Source organism: Drosophila biarmipes, chromosome 3L (assembly GCF_025231255.1).
Source record: "Drosophila biarmipes strain raj3 chromosome 3L, RU_DBia_V1.1, whole genome shotgun sequence".
NCBI lineage: Eukaryota > Metazoa > Arthropoda > Insecta > Diptera > Drosophilidae > Drosophila > Drosophila biarmipes.
In genome coordinates, this window is record NC_066613.1 from 27766906 (window position 1) to 27788679 (window position 21774).

The 21774-nt window shown below is 45.7% G+C and overlaps 2 protein-coding genes and 1 long non-coding RNA gene across 3 annotated transcripts; 2 read left to right on the forward strand and 1 right to left on the reverse strand.

Annotated features, from left to right (window-relative positions):
• The first annotated feature begins 828 nt into the window (after window positions 1-828).
• LOC108027737 (uncharacterized) lies at window positions 829-1356 on the forward strand. Its single transcript, XM_017099293.3, is given in 5 exon segments — window positions 829-1061; window positions 1063-1159; window positions 1162-1227; window positions 1230-1285; window positions 1287-1356. Coding segments are annotated over 5 exon segments (522 nt in total).
• Window positions 1357-19483: 18127 nt separating this feature from the next.
• LOC108028267 (rhythmically expressed gene 2 protein) lies at window positions 19484-20986 on the forward strand. Its single transcript, XM_017099968.3, has 3 exons — window positions 19484-19777; window positions 19831-19916; window positions 20409-20986. Exons 1-3 carry the CDS (start codon window positions 19620-19622, stop codon window positions 20942-20944), a joined length of 780 nt encoding a protein of 259 aa, XP_016955457.1. The 5' UTR covers window positions 19484-19619; the 3' UTR covers window positions 20945-20986.
• Window positions 20947-21350, reverse strand: LOC108028274 (uncharacterized). The gene is made up of 2 exons (XR_001768376.2): window positions 21121-21350; window positions 20947-21029 (listed from the first exon to the last, which is right to left on the reverse strand). It is a non-coding gene; the product is annotated as an uncharacterized LOC108028274 (long non-coding RNA).
• Between the last annotated feature and the right edge of the window lie 424 nt (window positions 21351-21774).

Consider the following 21774-nt stretch of genomic DNA (forward strand, 5'->3'; position numbering starts at 1 on the left):
TCCAACAGCGGCCAGAGCCATTGTCCCTCGTTTGTCCAACATGCACATTCCATTCTTTGAAAAGCGATCAATGCCAAGTCAATAATGAAACGATGCCGATCCAAGGCGAGCCGATGCGGTGCGGAGGAGAATATAAATTTCTGGCCTATCAGTTGGCTCCGTAAAAGAGGGTACCGAAACACTGAAACACTGATAATAATGTCGCCTGCGAGACATTCCTTTAGCGGCATTTAGGGCCACTTAATTATGACCCCCCCGCGCGCTCGCTCGAAAGCAAAGAGCCCAATCCTAAATTCCTGGAATTCGACTTTGGCTCTTGTTAAATAACCAACTGCTGTATTTGTTCATGTCGCCGGCCCTTCACTCGGAGAAAATAGGGCATGCATTGAGGGAAGTGCATCGAGAGGCATTTTCAGAGGGCTATCATCACAGAAGTCAATGAAAGCCGAGGGAAAACACGACTCGAAGGGGTGGATTCATTAGTTTCTGTGCCCAATAAACATGGCTTACCGATGGACTCCAATCCAAGTAGGGATAAACACTAAAAGATCCCCCAACCCGAACCTATACATGATGAAATATATTTTTCAGTTCAGTAGTAAGCAGTTTCGGGGCATAATTATCCAGAAACTTAAGGGCTAAGTCGCTCCCATTTTGTTCGAGTGTTCAGCCACCCCTCCCCACTTCACTGGTGGTTACTCTGGGGTTTCAAGGCCTGGTCTATGATTGTCCACGAAATTGGCAGGGCGAAAAGGTGCTCCGACATCATAATCCTGGCGAGCCGGAGATGGCCGAGCCTCGAACCCGGCCTCTGGGAGCCTTGGTTCGATGAACCAATTAGATCAAACAACCTACACCACACCACGTACCCGCACACACACACCTTCGCTGGGTGCCACAATACAACAATACAACAACGGAGCAGAGACTGCGAGAACAACAAAAAGAATTCTTTACGAGCCTCGCTCCGGTGCACGGTCATCAAGTCAGCTCGTTCAACATTCAAGAGGCATCGATGATAATATTCATTCATTTGATCAAACCGCCGACGATGTCGACGGCCGGAGATGCAGACGACGATGGAGACGACTTTCATTATGGGCCTGGGTCTGCAAGCCCCATCGCTGCCCTGCACTCGCACTGTTCCCCACCCGAGCTCCCCATCACCGTCGGGCTCCTTCTACTGGGAGGCCGCCCAAAACCCAAGCCAGGCAGTCCGAAGCAGAGTCGAGATCGGCGGGGGAAGCACAAAAACATATTGCCAAAGTAGCAGCAACAGCAAAGCAACTACGGCAACATCAGCAACACGAGGAATCTCAACAGCAGCATTATGCATCATTACACCGGGCGAAATAAGGGGGAAGCGTGAGCCAAAGGGGATTTCGGAGGTATTGAAAGGGCGCAACTGCACGTTTACATAAAGCTTATGTTTATGTAAAGCCTTTCTAGATTTAAGATTGAACATTTTTAATTATTTTTCGCCTATCAGTTAACCTCTTTTTCAATCACTGTGCTAAAAAATAACAGTACCTCATCGTACCTATAAACAAGAACATTTTCAGGATACGCATTGCCCCCTTTTCATAAGAAGTTTCGATGCTTTTCTGCCAGTGCACTCAATCGACACATTCACTTATAGGTCTCAAAATCGATGAGAAAAAGAAATATGTTGAACGGGTGGTGGCGGTGGCGGCGTTCGCTTGTAGCACGGCTCAAAACTGCTGTCCGCTGTCCGCTCGTCCGTTTGTCCGCCGTCCGTCGGCCGTCCGCTCACACACACAGGCGCACACAGGCGCGGACACACCTCCACACACTCAGCACACGCACCCAAAGTGCATGTGTATGCAGACGAAGCCAAGACCTCTTTTTAATGTATTGCAATTCCAAGAATTTAGGAAGAGGAACGTGAGAAACTTTGTTTTTGTTATTTTCTTTTCTTTGCATTTCATTTCAAGATACGATGCCGATCTCTGACTCCCTGCCCCGCCCCCTTCGCCCGCGCCCACTGGCGGTGTTTACGTCTCGGGCGTCCAGGTTTCATGGATCTGCAGCGGTGCTGATAGCCTGGCTATCAAAAGTGGCTTATTTTCGGGGTTTTGGCCTGGCTTTCGGGAACATCCTTTCAGGATTTTGGGATCGAAGTTTAAAAAACGTAAGTCCTGAGAGAGTATTTGCGCTGGATGGTCATCCCGCGGAATGCACTTTTCAGTAAATTCATAAATTGCATTAAAAATAGATTCACCTAACCCAAAATTCGTTCTCCACACATTGCAACCGAATACACAAGCGGACTTATACATCTCCAAACAAATGTTTACCAATAAAATACGTTTTTCAACTGCTATAAATGGAGATGATCTTGCTAGTATACCTCCAAAAATAGACCAAACACTTTTGTCTAAATATTGTTTTCGAAATTCTGGGAACTGCAGAATGTTTGCGAAAATAGGTTCCTCAAAATTGGTCGACCTTTGGTCCTGATTTTGAAAGGGCAAATGAGTGTGATATTTAAATATATAGTTGTTCAGTTGAGGCTAATAATTAGGGATCATCTTAAGAATCGTGTTGAGAAGAAAGGACTTCTATCACAGTACGTAGTTTCTTGAACAAAACAAACTGTGTAAGTTTGGCATTTTAAGCCTCATTGTTTTAAACACTATAAAATAGATCCGAAATATTGTGAGATCGAACCTTTCTTAAAATGTTGAGAGCGAGATCTTTTTAATACCCTTTCCTAGGATCTAGTGGTTACGACTTTCGATCTAGCTTTTTTCGGCGGTCCCCGGTGGGCACCTCTGGAGGCCAGGCTCTCGTATCCATAAGTCACCGAGGCGTCTTCGTCTTGGTCTTCGGTGGCCGTCGCTGCCCCCGTTGGCGTTGCAGTTTGCAGTTTGCAGAGTGCCCCAGACCCAGACCCAGACATGCATACTGTGTACACTTAAGATTCTTTGTGGAATTCGGTGCAGTGGAGTTTCGCGCGGGGGGCGGTGGGTGGTAAGTGGTGAGTGGGCCAGGCGCGTGGTAGTGTGTGTTGGCCCGAGTGCTCGAGTGTTTGAGTGCTCGAGTGTCTCTGTGCGAGTGCAGACTTGGCTAATAAAGCCGGCGACAGGAGAAAGCCGAATTCCAAGAGCACAACATTGTAGCACTTGGGTGGTGGCGAGGTAAACAACAGTTCCTGGGCAGCAGGGGGCCCGCGAGGGGTTCCCCCGGGGCAGGGATCTGCAGATCTCCAGCGCACTGCATTTAGTTATTCTGTTTGCTCGCCAACCGCTTCCTTTGCATCCGCTGCCTGTTTCGCCGAGTGTATCCGTGAGTTTGCTGGTGCGTGTGCTGGGCACATTTCTTTTTGGGATGCCGCTGATCGGAGCGTGGATGTGGATGTGGACGAGGTTGTGCCTGTGCCTGTGCCTGTGGATGTGTGGCTGCCTCCGGAATGTGCATAATTTTTTCTTCCTCCGCACCCATTTCTTAGCGGCGGGCAAGGATATCCTGGGCTGGAGCACACTTTCGGATTTCGATATCAACAATGATATCAGACTACCACCTGTTGTAAAAGTGATCTATTATTATAGTATCAGGACTGGTACTTTGTTCTTATCCATTAAATTCCACAAAAAACACAGCACTATATTTGGTGAACCAGCCCCTTGGTTGGTGTTAAAACTGAATTTCGGAGGCAGCAATTTATCCTCGTCCAGGGTATCCCCCATTCGATCCTTATAAGTCTGCCTCGATCAGCATTCTTGCCGTTTTGGCTTGCTTCTCCTGGCTTTTTGTTTTCTTTTTACCTTTTACTGTGTGGCGCAGGGCAGCAGCGACAAAATAGCAGAATCCTGTTGCCATGATCGTTAACAAGATGCCAAGACAACGAGGGGGGTGGGCTTCAGGGGCGGGGTGAAGGGGTGGTTCGGGGGGAGATTGGCGGAGGAATCTGGAATCTGTGGGAGCTTCGAAAATCTTGGCGGCAGCCAAATTAAATAGGCGCAAGCGCTTTGAGTTAGCCACGAGTTGTCCAGAACCCAGAATGGGATTTTCAACTTATGGCTGTTGTTGTAGTTGTTGGAGAGGTTGTTGTTTATTTTTTGGTGTTGTTTGTTATGGGTGTGTTGTTGCTGTTGCTGCTAGAGTGTTGTTGGGATGCTGTTAAGCTGTTGTTGAACCATTGGTGTGTTCTATGGTGTTGTTGGTGAACCGTTTTTGTTGCTGTTTTCGCGAGTTTAAGAGTTGATTGTCCTGTCCCCTCGAGTTTTTGGCCTGGCCCGGCAGGAATGCTGCCTTACGGGTAGAAAGAGAGAAAATCTTCTCACCTGAGAAAGGTGATGCGGTGAGGGGGGCTTCCACAGGGGGAGTGGCGGACCATGCAGCAAGCCAAGGATCGAGATGCGGTTCGTTCTTGTTTTTCTTTTGAATTTCAGCTTTGTGTGCGGATTTTTTCGTTTTTTTCGGCGGTGTCTGTGGCCAACTACTTGGATCTCACATGTATATGTGAGTACATCCCCGTGATTGGCTATGCACTGAGCAAAATGAGGATATCAAGAAGCTGAGATTAAGCAAAGAAGTTTGCTGAGAGCAATACCCATTTTTGTGAAGTAATAAGTTTGGGATGTATTGTTTATGTGTCAGATTTGAATCAAAAAACGAAAATAAAAATTGATGTTGCAAAATAGTCAGATGAATTAAGTTTTATTGTTGGATATTAACCAGAAGTCAAGTTTGACATATTTTTAACAAACTGATCTCTAGCATTTTTGATGCAATTCCCATAGATATTTCAAACTTATATTCATTACTGCATTTACATGATGGAAAGGATATGTAGCGTTGACTTTAAAGTAATATTGAAAGTTACTGATGTGGAATGCCTCAATGTTTTTCAACACGTTCGACAGGATATTTTCTAGCGCACTTTTTTTGCCAGTGCATGTATGTCGTTTATTATGATTATTTTGTTTGACTGCCTTTGGCCTGTGCAAAAATCCGCACATAATCTGGCAAAACCAGTAGAGCAACAACACCGAAGGATGCGGACAGCTCGGCTCATTTATAATGTGTGTGTGAGCGGAGGCGCAAAATCCCTATCCTCACTTACATACCTCTCCGTTCAGTCGGTCCACATCCGTAGGGTCCACAGGGTCCGTGAGGTTCACGAGGTCCATGAGGTCCGTCCTCCCGTTTCCATCCGTCCGCCTGCCTGGCTTTTTATCTTTTTGGGATTTCGCCTTTTGTCCTGCTCAACGCATTCGAGTTTTCCCAGAAATGTTAATTATAATACTCACAAACATACATAATTACTCGCATTTCGCATTTCGCATTTCGATGCCCGTAGTTCCCATATCTCCCATATCCTGTTTATGCGGCTCTGGATTTCGTCCGCCGATCGTCCGTTCTCGTTTTTCGCATTGCGTTTATTAATGCGGCAAATAAATTTGCATGCCATGCACATTTTTCGCCGTTCATTAATGCTTCTTGTTTATTTTTTTGAATATTTTCTGCACTTTTCAGGGTTTGCGCTGGGATTTGGTCATTGAGAAGGGTTCGGTGCGTGTGAATTATGCAGATAAATAGGGAAAATGTCAGCGGTGCCGTGTGATTAGGGTGACGTGTCAAGGATAGCGTTGTGGCTCGCGGTGGGTCAAAGTTTCAGTTAAAGTCCTTCAAAAGCACCCAAGCGGGGTGACACATATTTGGTAATGTTTTATGTAGAACTAAATTAAAACGCTTAGTAGCAAAAAACTAGGACGTAATTGAATTTCATTTACTTCAGTGTGGTTGGAAAGCAATTTTTTGAATCGATACATCGAATCCTTCTTGAAATTGAATTAAAATGTTTATAGATATTGCGATTCTTTAATCGAAGTTCTTGCTTTTTATATATTAAATAAAATTAAACATGCATTAAATGCTCAAAAGAGCAAAGGAATATTACATTTCAAGGCTGTTTTCTTGAAATAAATACAATTAAAAAGTTATCTTCGTATATTCGTGTGCTATCTTTTTTTAAAAAGCTGAAATAATGTAACAGTTCTCATGTTTTATCGTATCAATTCAGTTTAAATGATTGACAAAATTATTTCATTTTATTTTTCAGTGACAATTTGTAAACAAATAATAAAATTAATATGTAACTTCATTAAATTTAAATACCCTTAAACGCCTTATGTAATTACTGTATTTTCCGGATTATTCGAACTCATCAACGAAAATCGAGCTTGTCAATCAATACTTAATATTAATTGCTTAATTGACATAAAATTGAAAATTGAAAACAAATGCAAGGCAAAAGCAATAAAATTTAAACAATTTGTTACAACGCAGTTTTTTAAAAACCGCCATTATGTTTTTGCCGCCCCTCTCGCCCGCCCCTCCGTCTCGCCCCCCCTTTCGCTGCTCCCGCTCTCTCCCAAAAACTAGAGAGCGCAAAAAATATACGAAGCCCTCCCACTCCGCCCCTTCCCCGCCCCGCGAGAAACAACAACAACAGCAAGAATGTCAAAAACTAACAAAAACCTTAACGACGTCTCTCGTAGAAGCACACACATACGAATTTAATACTAGCGAATAATGCCAATTGATCGCTCCCTCTCACACACACACGGGCGCCAATTTATCACCTACTCACTCACACACACACTGCCCCCACACACCCCACTGCGCATGTGTAGGTGCTCTCTTTCGGGCAGCACACTAACACTAGAGCAATTACTAATCGCCGTGGAGCAAACAACAACAAGAGCAATAGCAACAAAAACAACAAGAGAGCCGATCACGTATTGCGCAGATACGTGAGCGTGAGATTCGAATTTGACGAGTGTGAGGGGGTGGGTTGGGGCATGGGGGGAAACTAACGCCACCCTTCCAGCAAAGCGATAATGAACAAGCAAAGCGACAAAGAGCGAGAGAGAGGGAGCGAGAGACCGAACGGGAAACCAGTTGCCGTGGCATGTCGAGTCGACCACATTCCAGGCGAAAGAGGTAGAGGTTCATTCACAATTTTTAACGTTCGAAACCTTGTTGTTTTCGTTGTGGCTGCAACGACGTCGACTGCAGCCGCGGCAGAGGCAGCGACTGCATGTGGGGGCCTCACTCTGGAGTTCCACTGTGCTTCTTTTTTGCCTTTTCCTGGGATGCTTGGCGCTTGGCATGCGACACCCCAAGAGAAAAAAGAACTGGGAGAACCAGAAACCCTAAAACAACAATGAATAGGGGAAACGAAACTTGAAATACCCTCAAAAACTGTGTTACATTCGTAACTTGGCGATATGGCCTCTTATTCTTCAGAGAACTACAAAGAAATTAAAATTTTGACAAAACCCATACTTTCCGGATTCTGATCGGAACTGTTATCATTTCCAGGAACAAGATGCTTTATTAGTTTTAAATTGTTTCGGAACCTTAAAACGCTTGCTGCATTGAGGAAATGTATGGAAGAGATCCAGACAACCATATTAACTGGCGCCCAACGCGGAAAGCGAAGAAGCAGCAGCAGCTTAAAGCCGATCAATCGCCATCGATATCGGTCGGTGTGCCTTGTACTGTTTATCTTTCGTCAGCGCCTTTCAATTCATTCCATTTCCATGTTGCCTTGCAGATAAGAAAAGCGTGATAACGCAACGCCAAGAAGAGCGGAGTGATAAAGAGGGGACAGGGGAGTTGGAAGGGGAGCGGGGCCATCCTTGACGGCAGCGGCATTTCAAATGCCCACAATTTATAACCTGTTTGCCTTAATTTCTTACTCAAATGGCCAGCGAATTACAATAAATTCCTTAACCAGGCGTGTAATCGCGTTATCATCATTATTTACAATTATAAGAGCAGCACACACACCTACATAGAGGGGAAAGAAGCAGCGAGAGACTTTGGACTGAGTGCACCGGGAGAAATTTCGGGGAGCAGAAAAATACCCTGCTAGTTTGTATTTTTTAAGAGTTCCTAGCTCCTAAGCACCCACTTTTGTAGCCTACTTTCAGACACCTTACTAGTGATCGCTGATTACTGTGGACCTTTCTCGATTTATGGCTATTGCTAGACTCGCCTGAGATTTCTGCGAGTGCTGCGCATAATTTATAGATATGGATATGCATGGGTATCTCTAAGATAGTTCGCTTGTCGCCGTGCCGCCTGTGGCACAGAGCGTACATTAATAATAATAGCAGCAACAACTTGCACACGAAGCGGACTCGAGCGGCTCGAGAGAGTGTGCATACCTACACACACTCCAATGTTACCTAATTAAAGTTTACATGCAGCTTTCGGTCTTCTGTCGCCAGTTATAAAGCTGCGGCGGCAACATCAGCAGCATGATTCATTGGAATGCAAAGAATTTTTATATGTTTCTATCTACGTTGATGGCTGTTGGTTTTTACAATTTCAATATGTGTGTGCGATGAATGATTTTGTAACATCTGAGGCAGCAGCGGCGGCAGCAGCAGCAATAATAACAACGCAACACCAAGAGAAACACCCTAAAAACATCAAGGCAAACACTGTGCATGTGGAATGCAGTAATGGGCCAACCATAACAAAACAACCCGAAATCGGGGGCTGGGGCTCCCATTGGGGCTCCGGGGGGACAGCCGCCGGACACGACGGACGGCTAGTCAAATAGACAAGTAGGCAGACAGACAAACAATCCAATAGATAGACAAATAAGCTTGGCACTATTCGTATCCGAGAGATACGGATACGAAAGCGAATACGAATACGAATGCCGTGCCACACATCGAGCGAATTATAAACGAATACAGACGGAAATGGGGAATATCTTCCAATCGAACGGCACTCACTAAGCAGATCAGATTAGAGATCTATCAATGGACCAGAAACCATTATGCGGATAAGACCCGTGGAGTGGAAGTGGGCCTGGAAGGGGAGCGAGTGGGGCTCGCAGATGGACCCTCACCCTTCAGATTGCCAGCGACCCAGTTAAACGTTGCTTCATCGGATTGAGTTGCAAGCGAAACGGGAACGAGCCAGGACAACCAAGTGATAGTTGCATAACATGGGATTATTGCCAACTAAGGGCTCTCTTGTAGATTGAATGTTACTGCGGGATATCTAACACTTTCGCCTCACACTGGGGAAAAATCTCTCACCACCCGTCACATATAGTTTCCAAGAAATCGTCTTCCCCGAGAAAGTCAACGCAATAAACGTACACAGAATGTATCAGACTTCGATGACCCCGCTGTACGCTGATTGAAAACCACTTTTCCCGCTCGCTTTTCCCATTTCCCAGTATGCATTTCCCAGGATCTGGGGCCCTGGCTGGCCAGCAAATTAGTTCCAAAGGATAAGAAAATATTGTGACGACCTCATGAATGGCATTTACAGCCGTCGACACCGTCAGCGTGGACCTGACCCGAATTCCCAGCCTCCTGTGAGAAACAGGAAAAGATCTCACGCTGCCTCTCGCTCGCACGCACACACAGCACACTCAGTATCGATAAAAATTGATTGCATATTTACAGTAATCCCGAAAAGGTCTCCGGGCGATTCCAGGAAGCATCTTTGAGATGCCGCGGCCGAGGAGCCGAGCCCAGGAGATCGCCAGGGAGCGCTTGGGTTTTGCGTTTTGGGTTTTCGGTTTTGGTCAGGGCTGAAATGTGTCGTCGGGGTAGCCGTCCTTGTTTGTAATCAACACATCACTTCCCACACTTGACGACGCGGCACTCGATCCTTTGATATTGGCACACCCACGCACCGCACACATGGCAGAAGGTCCCATTCCTCCACTGGGAAAAATCAATGGGCGCTGGGGTAATATTGGAGGAATGAAGGGAGGATTGAGATATATGATATATAGGGGTTATATTGTTAAGTAACGATTCGAAAGATGATGCCTTAGTTTTTAATAATGGTTTTATATGTCGTCTGTCTGAACCCAGAAATACAGATACTTTTATACTTACAACTTTACTTGCCATTCAGCACCGCAATTTCTCGCAGTGCACCCATAACTCGTCCTAATCACTTCACATTTGTATTCATTCTGTAATCTGCGGCCCAGGAAGTGATTGTCAGCGAAAATGATTACACGCTGACTAAATCACAAGTGTCCGTGGTGGTGGTCGCCCTACTCTTCTCGGAAAATCGATTCCGAGCGCAAGGGAAAACACTGAATGCTGGTCACCAGCTACGGAGGTGCCCAGTGCCGTTCTGCGGAACGTCCCGAACAATCCGATCCTATTTCAAATGGCTCGACTCAATGACTTCTACGAATTTCGCAAGGCGCAGAGCCACTTGCACCGCCGCGCCACTGGGACGTCGATGTCGCACGCAGGGCTGGGCCCAGCGGGTAGGCAGGCTCCGCCGACCCGGGTCCAGATCGGAGGGCATTATGTGCCCAATTTGTTTGTTGTCGACTCACTTTTTGAAATCGCCGCCACCGCCCACAATGCAGTCGCATCGCAGTCGCCTTGTTAATCCCCGTTCCCCGTACACTCGAGTATTTCGATCTGGTTTTCTCATTTGTGCGTCTGGCCAATGTCTGTCTTTATCTTTGTGGGAATGCGATTGCGGGGAGTTCCCACTACTCGAAATGCCCGGGAAGAAAGTTCGATTTGTAATTGAAAGTCGCACAGAACACGTATCAGTGCGATGTGGAAATTGGGTTTCCTCTGACCCTCCATCAAACGAAAAATAATATAATATGCATATGAGATTTACAATGTTCTAGACTAAAGTTCCTAGAATCGAAAAAGTTCCATCGGCAAACTGAAACCTTAGCCGTAATTTGCCCTATGAATAGTCAAGATAGACGGCATTCTTGGTGCCCCACGGAGTCGCCGAGGTGTCAAGAGTTTAATTTTCAATAATTTCCAATCGAGGGACCTGCCACACCCCTCCCTGCCCCACGTTGGGCGCTGTAAATTGGTTTCGCACCCACCGACAGCGCCAGTCGCCCCTGCCAGTTGCCCCTGCCAGTTGCCGGCCCACTTCGTTGGCCAGCTCTTTCTCACATTCTCGGCCAGGCTCAAATCGACTCGACTCCCTCCCCCGTGTTTGCTCAGCTTTTGAAGTTGCAGCGACAACATCATCACCATCGCCATCGCCGCAGCATTGTGCATTGTTGTTATGTTAAGTGCGGCTCAGCCTCAAATCGACGTTGGCCTGTAGGGTGCACGGAGAAAAAAGTCCGGACCTGTAGAAAAATAAATTCAAATTTTGTGAAGTTAGAAAATAACACTCTTGAGGTTCATCCAAAAAGGATTAAGCATGTAGCTCAACTTCCTTAGGCATTTATCGTAGCATACTTTTTAACCTCCTTAAAAATCCTTCAGCTTTGCTAAGTTACATTCAATTTTTCTCCGTGTAGCATCTCTGGGTCTTCTGTTTGAGTCTCCGTCTGAGTCCGAGTCTGAGTACAAGTTTAGGTTTGAGTTTGAGTCTGGGTCTGGGTCTGGCTGCATTTGAATATGAAAAACGTCGTGCGTTGTTGTTACGGCTGTCGTCGCTCATCGCTGGAATGTGGGGAATGCAGCTCCACCCCTCCTCGCTTTCGGTCTTTGTTATCAGCTGCAGTGCCCTCATCTGCCTCTAATGCCAGATGGAGTTGGTCAGCGGCACACAATGGAGGAAGGGTAACAGTTTTCAGGAAAATTCCACTGCTCGTTGGAGGAGGAGGAGCAGTGGGCCAGGGACCCCAGAAGACGTCTGAAAGTATGCAATTATAATTGCAAGCTTATAATTAAACCTTTTTTACGGCCTAATTAAATTTCCCCACTAAATTAGGCAGCTAGCAGCTCCGATTTTCAATCGGATGTCTCGCTGGGTAATCTGCAGCATCTGCATACAATGAGCTGGGCGGCGGGCAGAGGCTTGGCTGGTTTTTGCCGAATACGGTTGCCGATGCAACCATCATCATCAGCTGCAACTGCAACTGCAAGACTCGCCCCTTCTGCCCCCAGGAAATAGCAGACCAGTCCAACGGCCGTTTTCATGCAAGAACGCGGAAGAATGACTCAAGAACTGTGCACAATAATTTGAAAATAAATGCAGAGGAAAGCAAAAAAAGATAGTGCTGCGAGGCAAGCTCCAGCCGAAGGGGGAAATACCCTTGAAAGTATTGTAAGTACTAGTGGAAACGATTTCTTAAATTAGCTGGATTAGTTGGTTTAATATTTTATATTGAACTTTCCCTTTTGGAAATATAATGGAATAATGGAATTATGGAATTTTGGAATATAATGTAATTCCTAATGAAAACCTGGGGAAACTCCTTGTGAAAGGGCATGAAAAGCGCTTGGCGTTTGCATCTCTGCACATGCAATCCAACCCAGACGGATGTGGAGGCATCCAGTGCTTGTTGGTCCAGACCTGTTCAACCACTGCGGAGCTGGAAGGTTGTCTGCCGCCCGAAGGCTGCCACTGTTGCCAGGAGCGGATCGGAGCACCTTGGACGGAGGGGGATGGGAGTGGGAACGGGAATGGCTTGGACGACTATCAATCAAAACATCAACGGCAGCGGCTAACCGGAGGCTGGGCCGGGGAAGTTCAGGGGGCTGCGACGGGGATGGTCTAAGTTTAGACCGCCGGTTGGCGATGTTCGGATTCAGATGCTCCGAGGCTGATGTGTCCATAGGAGCAGACGAGCGACGACGCGCACACATCTGCGCTGCTGCCGCTGATCTAACTGTCTGTGACAAATTTTATTTCTGTAGCGGATCTGTCTGAGGCCCCCGGTCTGCGACCCCGCCCATCTGCCTTCCGCCCACCGCCTGGCGCACCGCCCGCACCCACGGCCGCGGGAAATCTAATGTCACTTCGCAGCATATTTAAAAGCACATAAAGATGTTTTAGACAAAAATAAAAATCGAATCTTCTCTGCGTCTGCGTTCGTCTCCTTCGCCTGCCGAGCTGACCGACGAGTCCGCATGATTACACTGGGGGAAAGGGTGGGAGGGCGGCGAATTCAGTGAATACTTCATGGTATCGGACTTTGGGTAGATCATCTTTGTACACAAACCTCTGACAGCTGAATGTTTTTTACTTAAATTCAAGGATGCATTCGTAGTAATACATGCCGTGCACTGCTTTCGCCCAGTGTAGTGGGCTTCCTGCAGACGAGAACACGGTCGAAAATAGCCCGCAGACTGGCCAGACGACAACGCAGCGCGGATAATGTCGCAGTGGTAATGGTGGCGCTACGCCAGCCAGGGCTGCCACTTCCTCTCTCGCCCAGGGCTGCACTGCTTCCGGCGAAAGTCCTCGGGGCTGCGAGCTCGCCGTGCGCTGCCTACCCCCAGGCGCACCAGGAGTTTGGGGGTCTTCGGTATCCCAGCCACTGGCTGCGAGTGCAGCCCTGGGGCGCGGAAATTCGCACACAAATTAAACACTGTCTGGCCGTCGCTGACCGACATCGACATCAACGTCTCGCGGGCAATTCTTCGGCGACGCTTTCTTTGAGTAATGGACGAGGGCAGAATACGCATACGCACGCGGACAGCAGAGGGCAAGAGAATAGGGCGCAAGTCGCAGAGTGTAAACTCAGTCTGTAAGACCCTTGACAGCTTTTTGGGGGACCATCGACAAGTACTTATTATTTAAGTTTGCGTCTTCTTAGCCGAAAAGTCAATCTCTAGTTTATTTATTACTATTTGCTAACAGTAATACGATTCATTTATGGAGAATAGCCCCTTTGCCTTGAACCGAACTGTATCCAAGTGCTGATTCCTCGCACCTTACCGCACTGCGACGGGAGATGGGACACGGACAGGGCCATACCAGATCATTCCTAAATTCAAATTCAGATTCACTTGCCCACAAAATTAGAAACCTAAAGCGAGCAGCTGAGCGAAAGGCACGGCAACAGCAAAATAGCAACATTTGTCGGCGCCCTAAGGTGGCGAAAACATTCTCTAAAAAAGATAGGGAAGTTGGAGTAAAACATTTAAGTATTCCACTTTGAAAACAATTTATTCATATTTATTATGTTTGTTATTATATTTCAAAGCTGTTTGGGGTACGACTTACTGAAAGTTAGTGCTATTTGCCAGACAGTCATCTGTGTGTGAAACCATAAAGAGAAGTCCTACAAGGCAGGCAAATGTTCTGGCACTTCCACTGCACGTCCACTTCTCACTCCACCCCTCCAAGTTGTTATTTAAAGCTCCTCAGGGGGCGCTTGGCCACAACTCCGAATGCGTTTTATTTCTTCTTTTGGGGAGCATTGTCTGCCAATGCCCATTGCCATCGCATTTCCGAGTGCCCCTCAGTCGGCGCAGGAGTGCCTCGTAGGCGTCCCCACTTTTGGATGATGATTCTATGTTTCTCCAGATAGATATTGGAAACCTAAAATAAAACACTCACGTGGATTAAAAAATGTAGTAACAAGAAAGCAAATCAATGGTTATGGAACAAAATGGATTATTATTTCTTCAGTTATCAGACATTACACATCCTTTCAAAGTTTCCCTTTGCTTTGCAATAGAATTCAGAAGCCCTTAATTGAAAGCATAAATATTGCCAGAAGTCGATGGCTATGCTAAAAATAAACTTATCACTTGAGGTATACGGTGACCCAATACTTTCTCGAAATGCAGGCTGACAGACAGACAAAAATTCTGGTCTGGCACATATGCATTCTCCCCGTCCATTGGGGGGATGGAATGCTCAAGAACAACTATGGCCCAATCATTACAACTCAATCATCGGTCGAAAATAGCAAATTTCCTCCCAGATTCCCTCCATTTGCCGTATTTCTGGAAGCCATTGAGGGGTCCAACTGCCGGAAGAGCCACCCCAGTCGCGCGGATCCACCCATCCACCCATCCACCCATCCCCCGGCCACTGCCCAGATTCCCTCCAGAAACGCGGCGAGAAATCTCTCGGTGATTTAGGAACACCAAATCCGAGCTGCCGGGGGAAAGAGAATGCGCACAAAGGTGAAAATCCAGCAGGAATGTTCTATTTCGGGCCTACCGGAACTGAAAGACTTTCTATCTTTATTTACAGAGGGAGGATTCCGACGGATCTTCTGTGTGTTCTTCCGCATGCAGCCTCTGGGAGAAGAGTTCTTTGTGTATATCATCTAGCGAAATGGTAAAAGAACTGGGTTTTTGTCGGTTAAAGGGAGTTCCGTACAACACAGAGGTTTTTCAAATATATTTGTTATTCCGTAGGGCCTCGTAAAAATTGTAAAAAAAAGATCGTTTTATGTCCGTAACATTTCAACAAGTTGTCCAAACATGGAATGTCATATATCGTTAAACTCGTAATAAAATTCCCTATTAACTGGCGTTCATACCTAAAAAATTTTAATTTTGACAGTTTTTTGCAAAAATTGATGATGTTACCCCTTTTAAAAATCCAAAAATTTGTCAATTTTTTTTTTTGTTAAATCAATAAAAAAAATGATAAGACTCGTTAGTTTAGGTTGTAAGCTGCTCAAAACAGTAATTTACTTAGCTCTGGGACACTTTTTAATGGAACTACGACAAAAAAACGGAAATAAAATTCATTTTTTTCCTGTAAGTACTACACCCCATTTTTCCACGATAAAACTCCAGTATTTTGACCGAAACATTGCAAAAAGTGGTCCAAATTTGGAAAGTTATACACCGTTGAACTCGTAATAAAATTCCCCATCGAATAGCAATTAAATCTAAAAAAATAATTTTTGACCCCTTTTTCGCAAAAAAATGTGATGTTACCCCTTAGAGAAAATTAAAAATTTGTCGAATTTTTATTTTTTGTAAATCCACCTAAAAAGGAGCTGTATCGTTAGCTTAAGTCGATAGCTGTTCAAAACTGTTATCATTTCAGCTTTGGCTCTCTTTTTAACTGAATTACGACAAAAAACGCAGGAAAAACTTCCTCTTTATTACATTTGTTATTAGGATGCACCTCACTAAGCGAAACTGCAAAACATGATCACACGAATCCAACTCCTTTAATAAATATAAAAGGGTAAGGCTTTTAATAAAAAATAAATATGTAAAAAGTAGGTCAGAGTGAGTTATTATAGAACACTTGAACACACATATAAAACATATTCTAGGAAAGTTGAAAAAAGCAGAAGCAGCTTCGTCTCAAATTTGCTGCTCACGAGCTACATTTAACATTTAACAATTTGCAAGGACTTGATTATAATCCCGAAACCAAGAGCACCACCCAGAGTATCGTATTTCACTCCCAAATTCGGTTCCCAGCGCGACCAGGGACCCAGTCCCCGGCATTTTGGCGAGGAGACCGAAAGGGCTAGGCCCGTTGATCTTCACCGATTTCCTGCCGATCGCACGTAATTGGGTGTCCCGCTAAAAAAGTCATAATCACCATCACCTGTCCATCCTTTATCACGGCAAACCCGTACAGACATCTTTGGGAAACCGACGCTAAATCTCAGAAGTTTAAACTCCATAAGCGATTTTTATGCACCAAGTGCATTCGGACCTGCCAGCGAAGAAAAACAGAACCAAGCGGAAAGGAAAGGAGAGAAAAGAACAGAGCCGAACAGAGCTGAAAGACCAAAGACAAATTCCTGCGTTTTTCCAGGAATTCACTCAATAAACTCAAACAAAACCCAAACATTTAACAAACGAGCCCCGGCCACATCCACATCCACGTCCACATGCACATCCACAGCCCAGCCAGACGACGGCGAAGATGCTGACCAAGACGGAAGGCGGAGATGGAGATGGGGATGGGGACGGGGGCCTCGAGCGGGGAGCTCTGATGGTGATGGGGCACGGGGCTACGAGGACGGGACGACGACGACGCGAAGCGCTGAGCAAAACACAAAATAAACCAAAAAGCAGGCAAGGAATTTCAAGCAAGAACACCACGGTGTTGTCGCACTCCACGAACTTGGAGCTGTGAATGTGCGGCGGTCATAGACCAGAGGGATTGCTATCAGACCCAGAAATACCCTTCGTGGGGCAGAGGCCCTGATCATATCAATCCTTAACCCCTGCTGAACAATATGTTTAACCAATTTTTATTAAATAGCATTAAAATGGCTTGAAATATGCTAAGAAAATGCACACTTGAGATGCAAACCGTCTGGTAATTTTAGTTTAGTTTAGTTTTAGTTTGGGCTCCCAGGTGCTTAATGAACCCAGCCTTTGGGGAACTCAAAGCTTCCTAGGGCTGGGGTGTCAGCTTGTGGTGCATTGCCGAAAAGGAGACGGCAGGAGCAGGAGCACAATCAGGAGTTGGGGAGGTGCTTCGGGTTCGGGGCATTCTGGGCTCTCTAGTGGGCGAGCAGAGGCAGGATGGCGGATCCCATGGCTGTTTGGCTGCATTCCGAGTCACACAGCACCAAACAGAATCGAACCGAAGAGCAGAAAGAAGTGGAATCAGTGGAAGCAGCCAAACCTAATCCGACGACGACGACCCAACTCCGATGAGATGGGGAGTTGTCGTGCCAGGAGAAACAGGAGAAGCTGCCAGCAGCACAAGGTTTAGCTGCTATGCACTGCTGGAAAGATTGTGCAGTTCCAAGCATATTTTAAAAAACAAATTTCCTTTATTATGGCTTTTAGGGATATTTTATTGTTCAAAATATTTCATTTATTTCAAATAAAAACCACAGTTTTGAAAGTTAAAACTATGTTATTTGTTACAAATACTTAAGAAACAGAAAAAAAACTTCAAATCAGACTATCCGTACAAGTAAAATAAAAAATTATAAATAAAAATATTTGATCTTTCCTTGAAATCTTTAGTCCTTCGAAAGTTTATTCAAGCTCTTGATAACCTTATGGTACTAAACTACGCATTTTGCCTCAGTGTAATGGCGCTGGCGCTGCTGGTGCGGTACTTTTGCTGCCGCCGCTTCTAAAAACTCCTCTAAAAATTATTTATTAACATGGTAGAAATTCGCAAACAGGTTAAAACGACCAATCAAAGCGGCAAGAACAACAACAGCAAAAGCGGCGGCAGCCAAAGACCCAAAGTGCAGATAATATTAAAAGGCAGTCAGGCAGCCAGCCGGAATTGCACGAGGATCGAGGGACCGGGGATGGGGCACCTGGGGGAGGAGGAGGTGGGTGAGGCGGAGGAGGAGGAGGAGCTTTGGCCCGACTTCCAAGCCAGACACATTTCGAAAAGGGCCAACACGAAATTCCAGGGGAGTCGTTGACTCGCCTTCGCTTGGTTACTTTTCTTGGGAAAGTTTTTGTTGAAAGTTGGACAGTAACTGAATTTTGCCGTTTTTGTTATTTGTTTTTTAGTTCGCTTTTCTGCAACCGCCAGAGAGCCAAGTTGGGCTGTGCGATAAGGTGGCATAGAGCAGAGCAAACAAGCCTTGTAGGTGGTAATCAATGGAGTTGCACCTCCGAAGAGGTCTGCGCAGGGGCTCGGGGAATTCCAAAGTGCACGGGAGAATTTGCATTATTTTAGGTCTTACGATTTTTCTTAACCAGTGCTATGAGTGGTCTACTTTTATGTTGGCAGCCCATGAAAAATTGTTGTTAATTCCCTGATTTCTTTAAAGAATGGAATGCTAATATATCCGGGTCATTTCTCTAACTGATCAGGAGGTACAAAGATCGGTACAAAAACGTATTCAGAGAGTAAATTCCTCAAACATTTTTGTAAGTAAGACTGATTGGCGCAGAATTATTTGATAAATGTATTTAATGGCATTATCAATTTCTTCGGCTGGAACTTATTTTGGGAAATTCCTCTTCCTGGAAGTCGCAGGTTTGCCATTCCCGACCAGCGAACAAAAAATACAAACGAACACAAACAACCGATTTGACAACCGGAATGCTCGGAATTTCAGGATCCCATTCCCATCCCTTCCATAGAAATTCGACCTCAAGCCGGCTTGTGCCCAACGCTAAATTGGGCTTTATTTATAGCCAAATCGAATGGAATTGCCAAATGCCAATGCCAGGCGCAGCCAATTCAGTTTCTTGCATTTAAAAATTAATAAATGCTTTTGGTAACGAATCGGTTGGAAACCACATTGTCAATTATCTAAGCTGGAGTTGAAATAATTAGATATGTGATGTTGTTTTTCTCTGAGCTTTCTCTTTAAATAAATAATACAATCGTTAAATGCAACACATTCAAATTTCCCGCCAAATAGTTTTACAATGTGGCGCCACCTGGTAGTGTTTAGCGGAGAACTATAAGCGGAGACACACACCCCTGGCGCAGGTACCACTACAATCCGCCAGGTGGAGCAGTTGATTATTGATAAATGTGTAGTCACGCATTTCTCAACACTGGATTTGGCGCGCCATTTTCAAAACGTAGGCAACTAGCAGGAGAACCCGATCTTATCTTGAGCACAAGTGTTAGTATGGCGGCGTAATCAGTGCAGATTGCAAATCGATACTAATTTGACAGCATGAAACCAGAGATAACCGCACGCAGACACCGCGCCATTTTAATCCGGCTCGACACACACACCCCGATGCTCCGGGGTCCGATTCGAATCTATATCTATTCGATCCGAGCGCACAGAAGCCCTCGGAGTCGGAATCTGGGGGCAACAGCTGCTGGTGATAACGAGGCGGATCGGCTTTCACACAAAACAATAACAGAATGGCCGCAGCTCACGTAGTTCGCCGGCATAGTTCAGTCGCCAACATTCGACGAGAGTCGAAAGTCAAGAGTTCTGGAGCGGATTTCGAACGATTCTAGGTGCCGATACTTAGCCGAGCCCGGAGATGCGCAGCCTCAGCCGCTTCCGCCTCATCACCTTCGATGTGACCAACACACTGCTCCAGTTCCGAACCACCCCCGGCAAGCAGTACGGGGAAATCGGAGCCCTCTTCGGAGCCAGATGCGACAACAACGAGCTGGCCAAGAACTTCAAGGCCAACTGGTGGGCAGTACAATACGCTACTTAATCAGGATGGCACTGAGACGTATTTCTAGGTACAAGATGAACCGGGATTACCCCAACTTTGGACGCAGCACCCCCCAGATGGAGTGGCAGAACTGGTGGCGTAAGCTGATAGAAGGTGAGTGTTTGTCTGCTCGGTGATAAACAGCCCGGCGTGTTCCAAAGTGCATTCGACACAATCTCTGCTAAGTGCGATTAGTATCCGCAACTCTTCTCGACGAAAAGCAGGAAAACCACTTCTGCTTGTAGCTCCGAACGAACTATTAGAGAAGAATTGTTGATTTCTGAGTTGTCTACGTTTGTAATGGTTTTTTTATGGAATTTATTGGTTTAATCTTTTTCCAAAAGAGCATTTGTTTCGGGATTTGTTTCGCTAAATAAATCAAGGAATTTTAAGAAACTTATTTTTCAGATATATTAATAATGTTTAACAAATAAAACACACTTGCAAGGCTAATAGGCTCTCACACAAGCGTAAAACTGGATTCTGCTAATTTATTGTTAATTAGAACCGTCATAAACTCTTTCACAACATCTCTGAGGTTCTACTAGACCATTCAAATATATCAGTTTTGGTAGACAATTCATCCTCTATAATCCACACCCACAGGTACGTTTTCGGAGAGCGGGGCCGCCATTCCGGACGAGAAGCTGCAGAACTTTTCCAACCACCTCATCGAGCTGTACAAGACCTCCATTTGCTGGCAGCCCTGCAACGGCAGCGTGGAACTGCTGCAGCAGCTCCGCAAGGACCTGAAGCCGGACAAGTGCAAGTTGGGGGTGATAGCCAACTTCGATCCCCGCCTGCCGGCGCTGCTGCAGAACACCAAGTTGGACCAGTACCTGGACTTCGCGGTCAACTCGTACGAGGTGGAGGCCGAGAAGCCCGACGCACAGATCTTCCACAAGGCGATGGAGAGGGCGGGCCTGGACAACCTGCGGCCGGAGGAGTGTCTGCACATCGGGGACGGGCCCACCACGGACTACTTGGCCGCCAAGGAGTTGGGCTGGCACTCGGCGCTGGTGCACGAGAAGAGCTACGCCTACCTGGTCAAGAAGTACGGCGAGGACATCGACCGGGATCACGTCTTCCCCAGCCTGTACGACTTCCACAAAAAGGTCTCGGACGGAGCGGTGGTCTGGTGATCCATTGAACATATATTAAAGTAGCAGCGCCAAATGACACCACTTCCCGCGATTCTTGATTCTTGAACTATTGGTGGACGTGTTTCTAAGGGGGTTGAACGAATTTGATTTGGGAATACTATTCAGTGGAATATTTATAGCTCGAGTGGGGCTCCTTCTTCAGAATAAGTACTTACCTAAGATGCACTCCGACCTTTTAGTTTGGGCAGGAACAAGCATTACATTCTCCTGGTAGAAAGAAAGGTCAACCCGTCTAAAGTTGTTTACATGGTAAGCAACAAGTTAAGTAAACATCTGGCCCATCCACACACCTGATGATGGGTCTGCGTTTCCACCACAATCGATAATAGTGGCGATTTAAGTCCATTCGATTGGTTAACGTAAGCGTAATGAAGCCCCGTAAAGAGTTTTCTTTGATTGTGTGGTATTTCTGCTGTTCTAAATGGTTTTCTTGTTTCCAGCTGTGTTATTAAAACCAAAATTAGTCATGAATTAATGATCGAAATTTAAGCTATTCCCCCGCCTTAACGAATTTCACCTCACACTAAGTTAGCCCAGAGAACAACCATTTGTTTTTGATATGTAAACTGGTAGTATGCAAACTATTCTACCTGTTGGTCTTAATATTGGTTGCTGTACTATAAAGATAATTTATATTTTTACCCAGTATCGCCCGCCAAACTACGTACTTTTGCTTTGTATAACAAAACAATTATATGAAGAGGTAAATAAACTTATAAACAAACAACTGATTATCTGTGATGGGGGAACACTCTTATCTTATCCTGTCAAACATTTGTTTATATTTGGCAGGCAAAAAATCGTTATCA

Excerpts from the sequence above, each read along its gene's own strand:
- LOC108028267 (XM_017099968.3), top strand. The coding sequence starts at position 19,620 with ATGCGCAGCCTCAGCCGCTTCCGCCTCATCACCTTCGATGTGACCAAC. Across the intron at positions 19,778-19,830 it reads AAGAACTTCAAGGCCAACTG|GTACAAGATGAACCGGGATT; the intron begins GTGGGCAGTACA and ends ACGTATTTCTAG. Across the intron at positions 19,917-20,408 it reads GTGGCGTAAGCTGATAGAAG|GTACGTTTTCGGAGAGCGGG; the intron begins GTGAGTGTTTGT and ends CCACACCCACAG.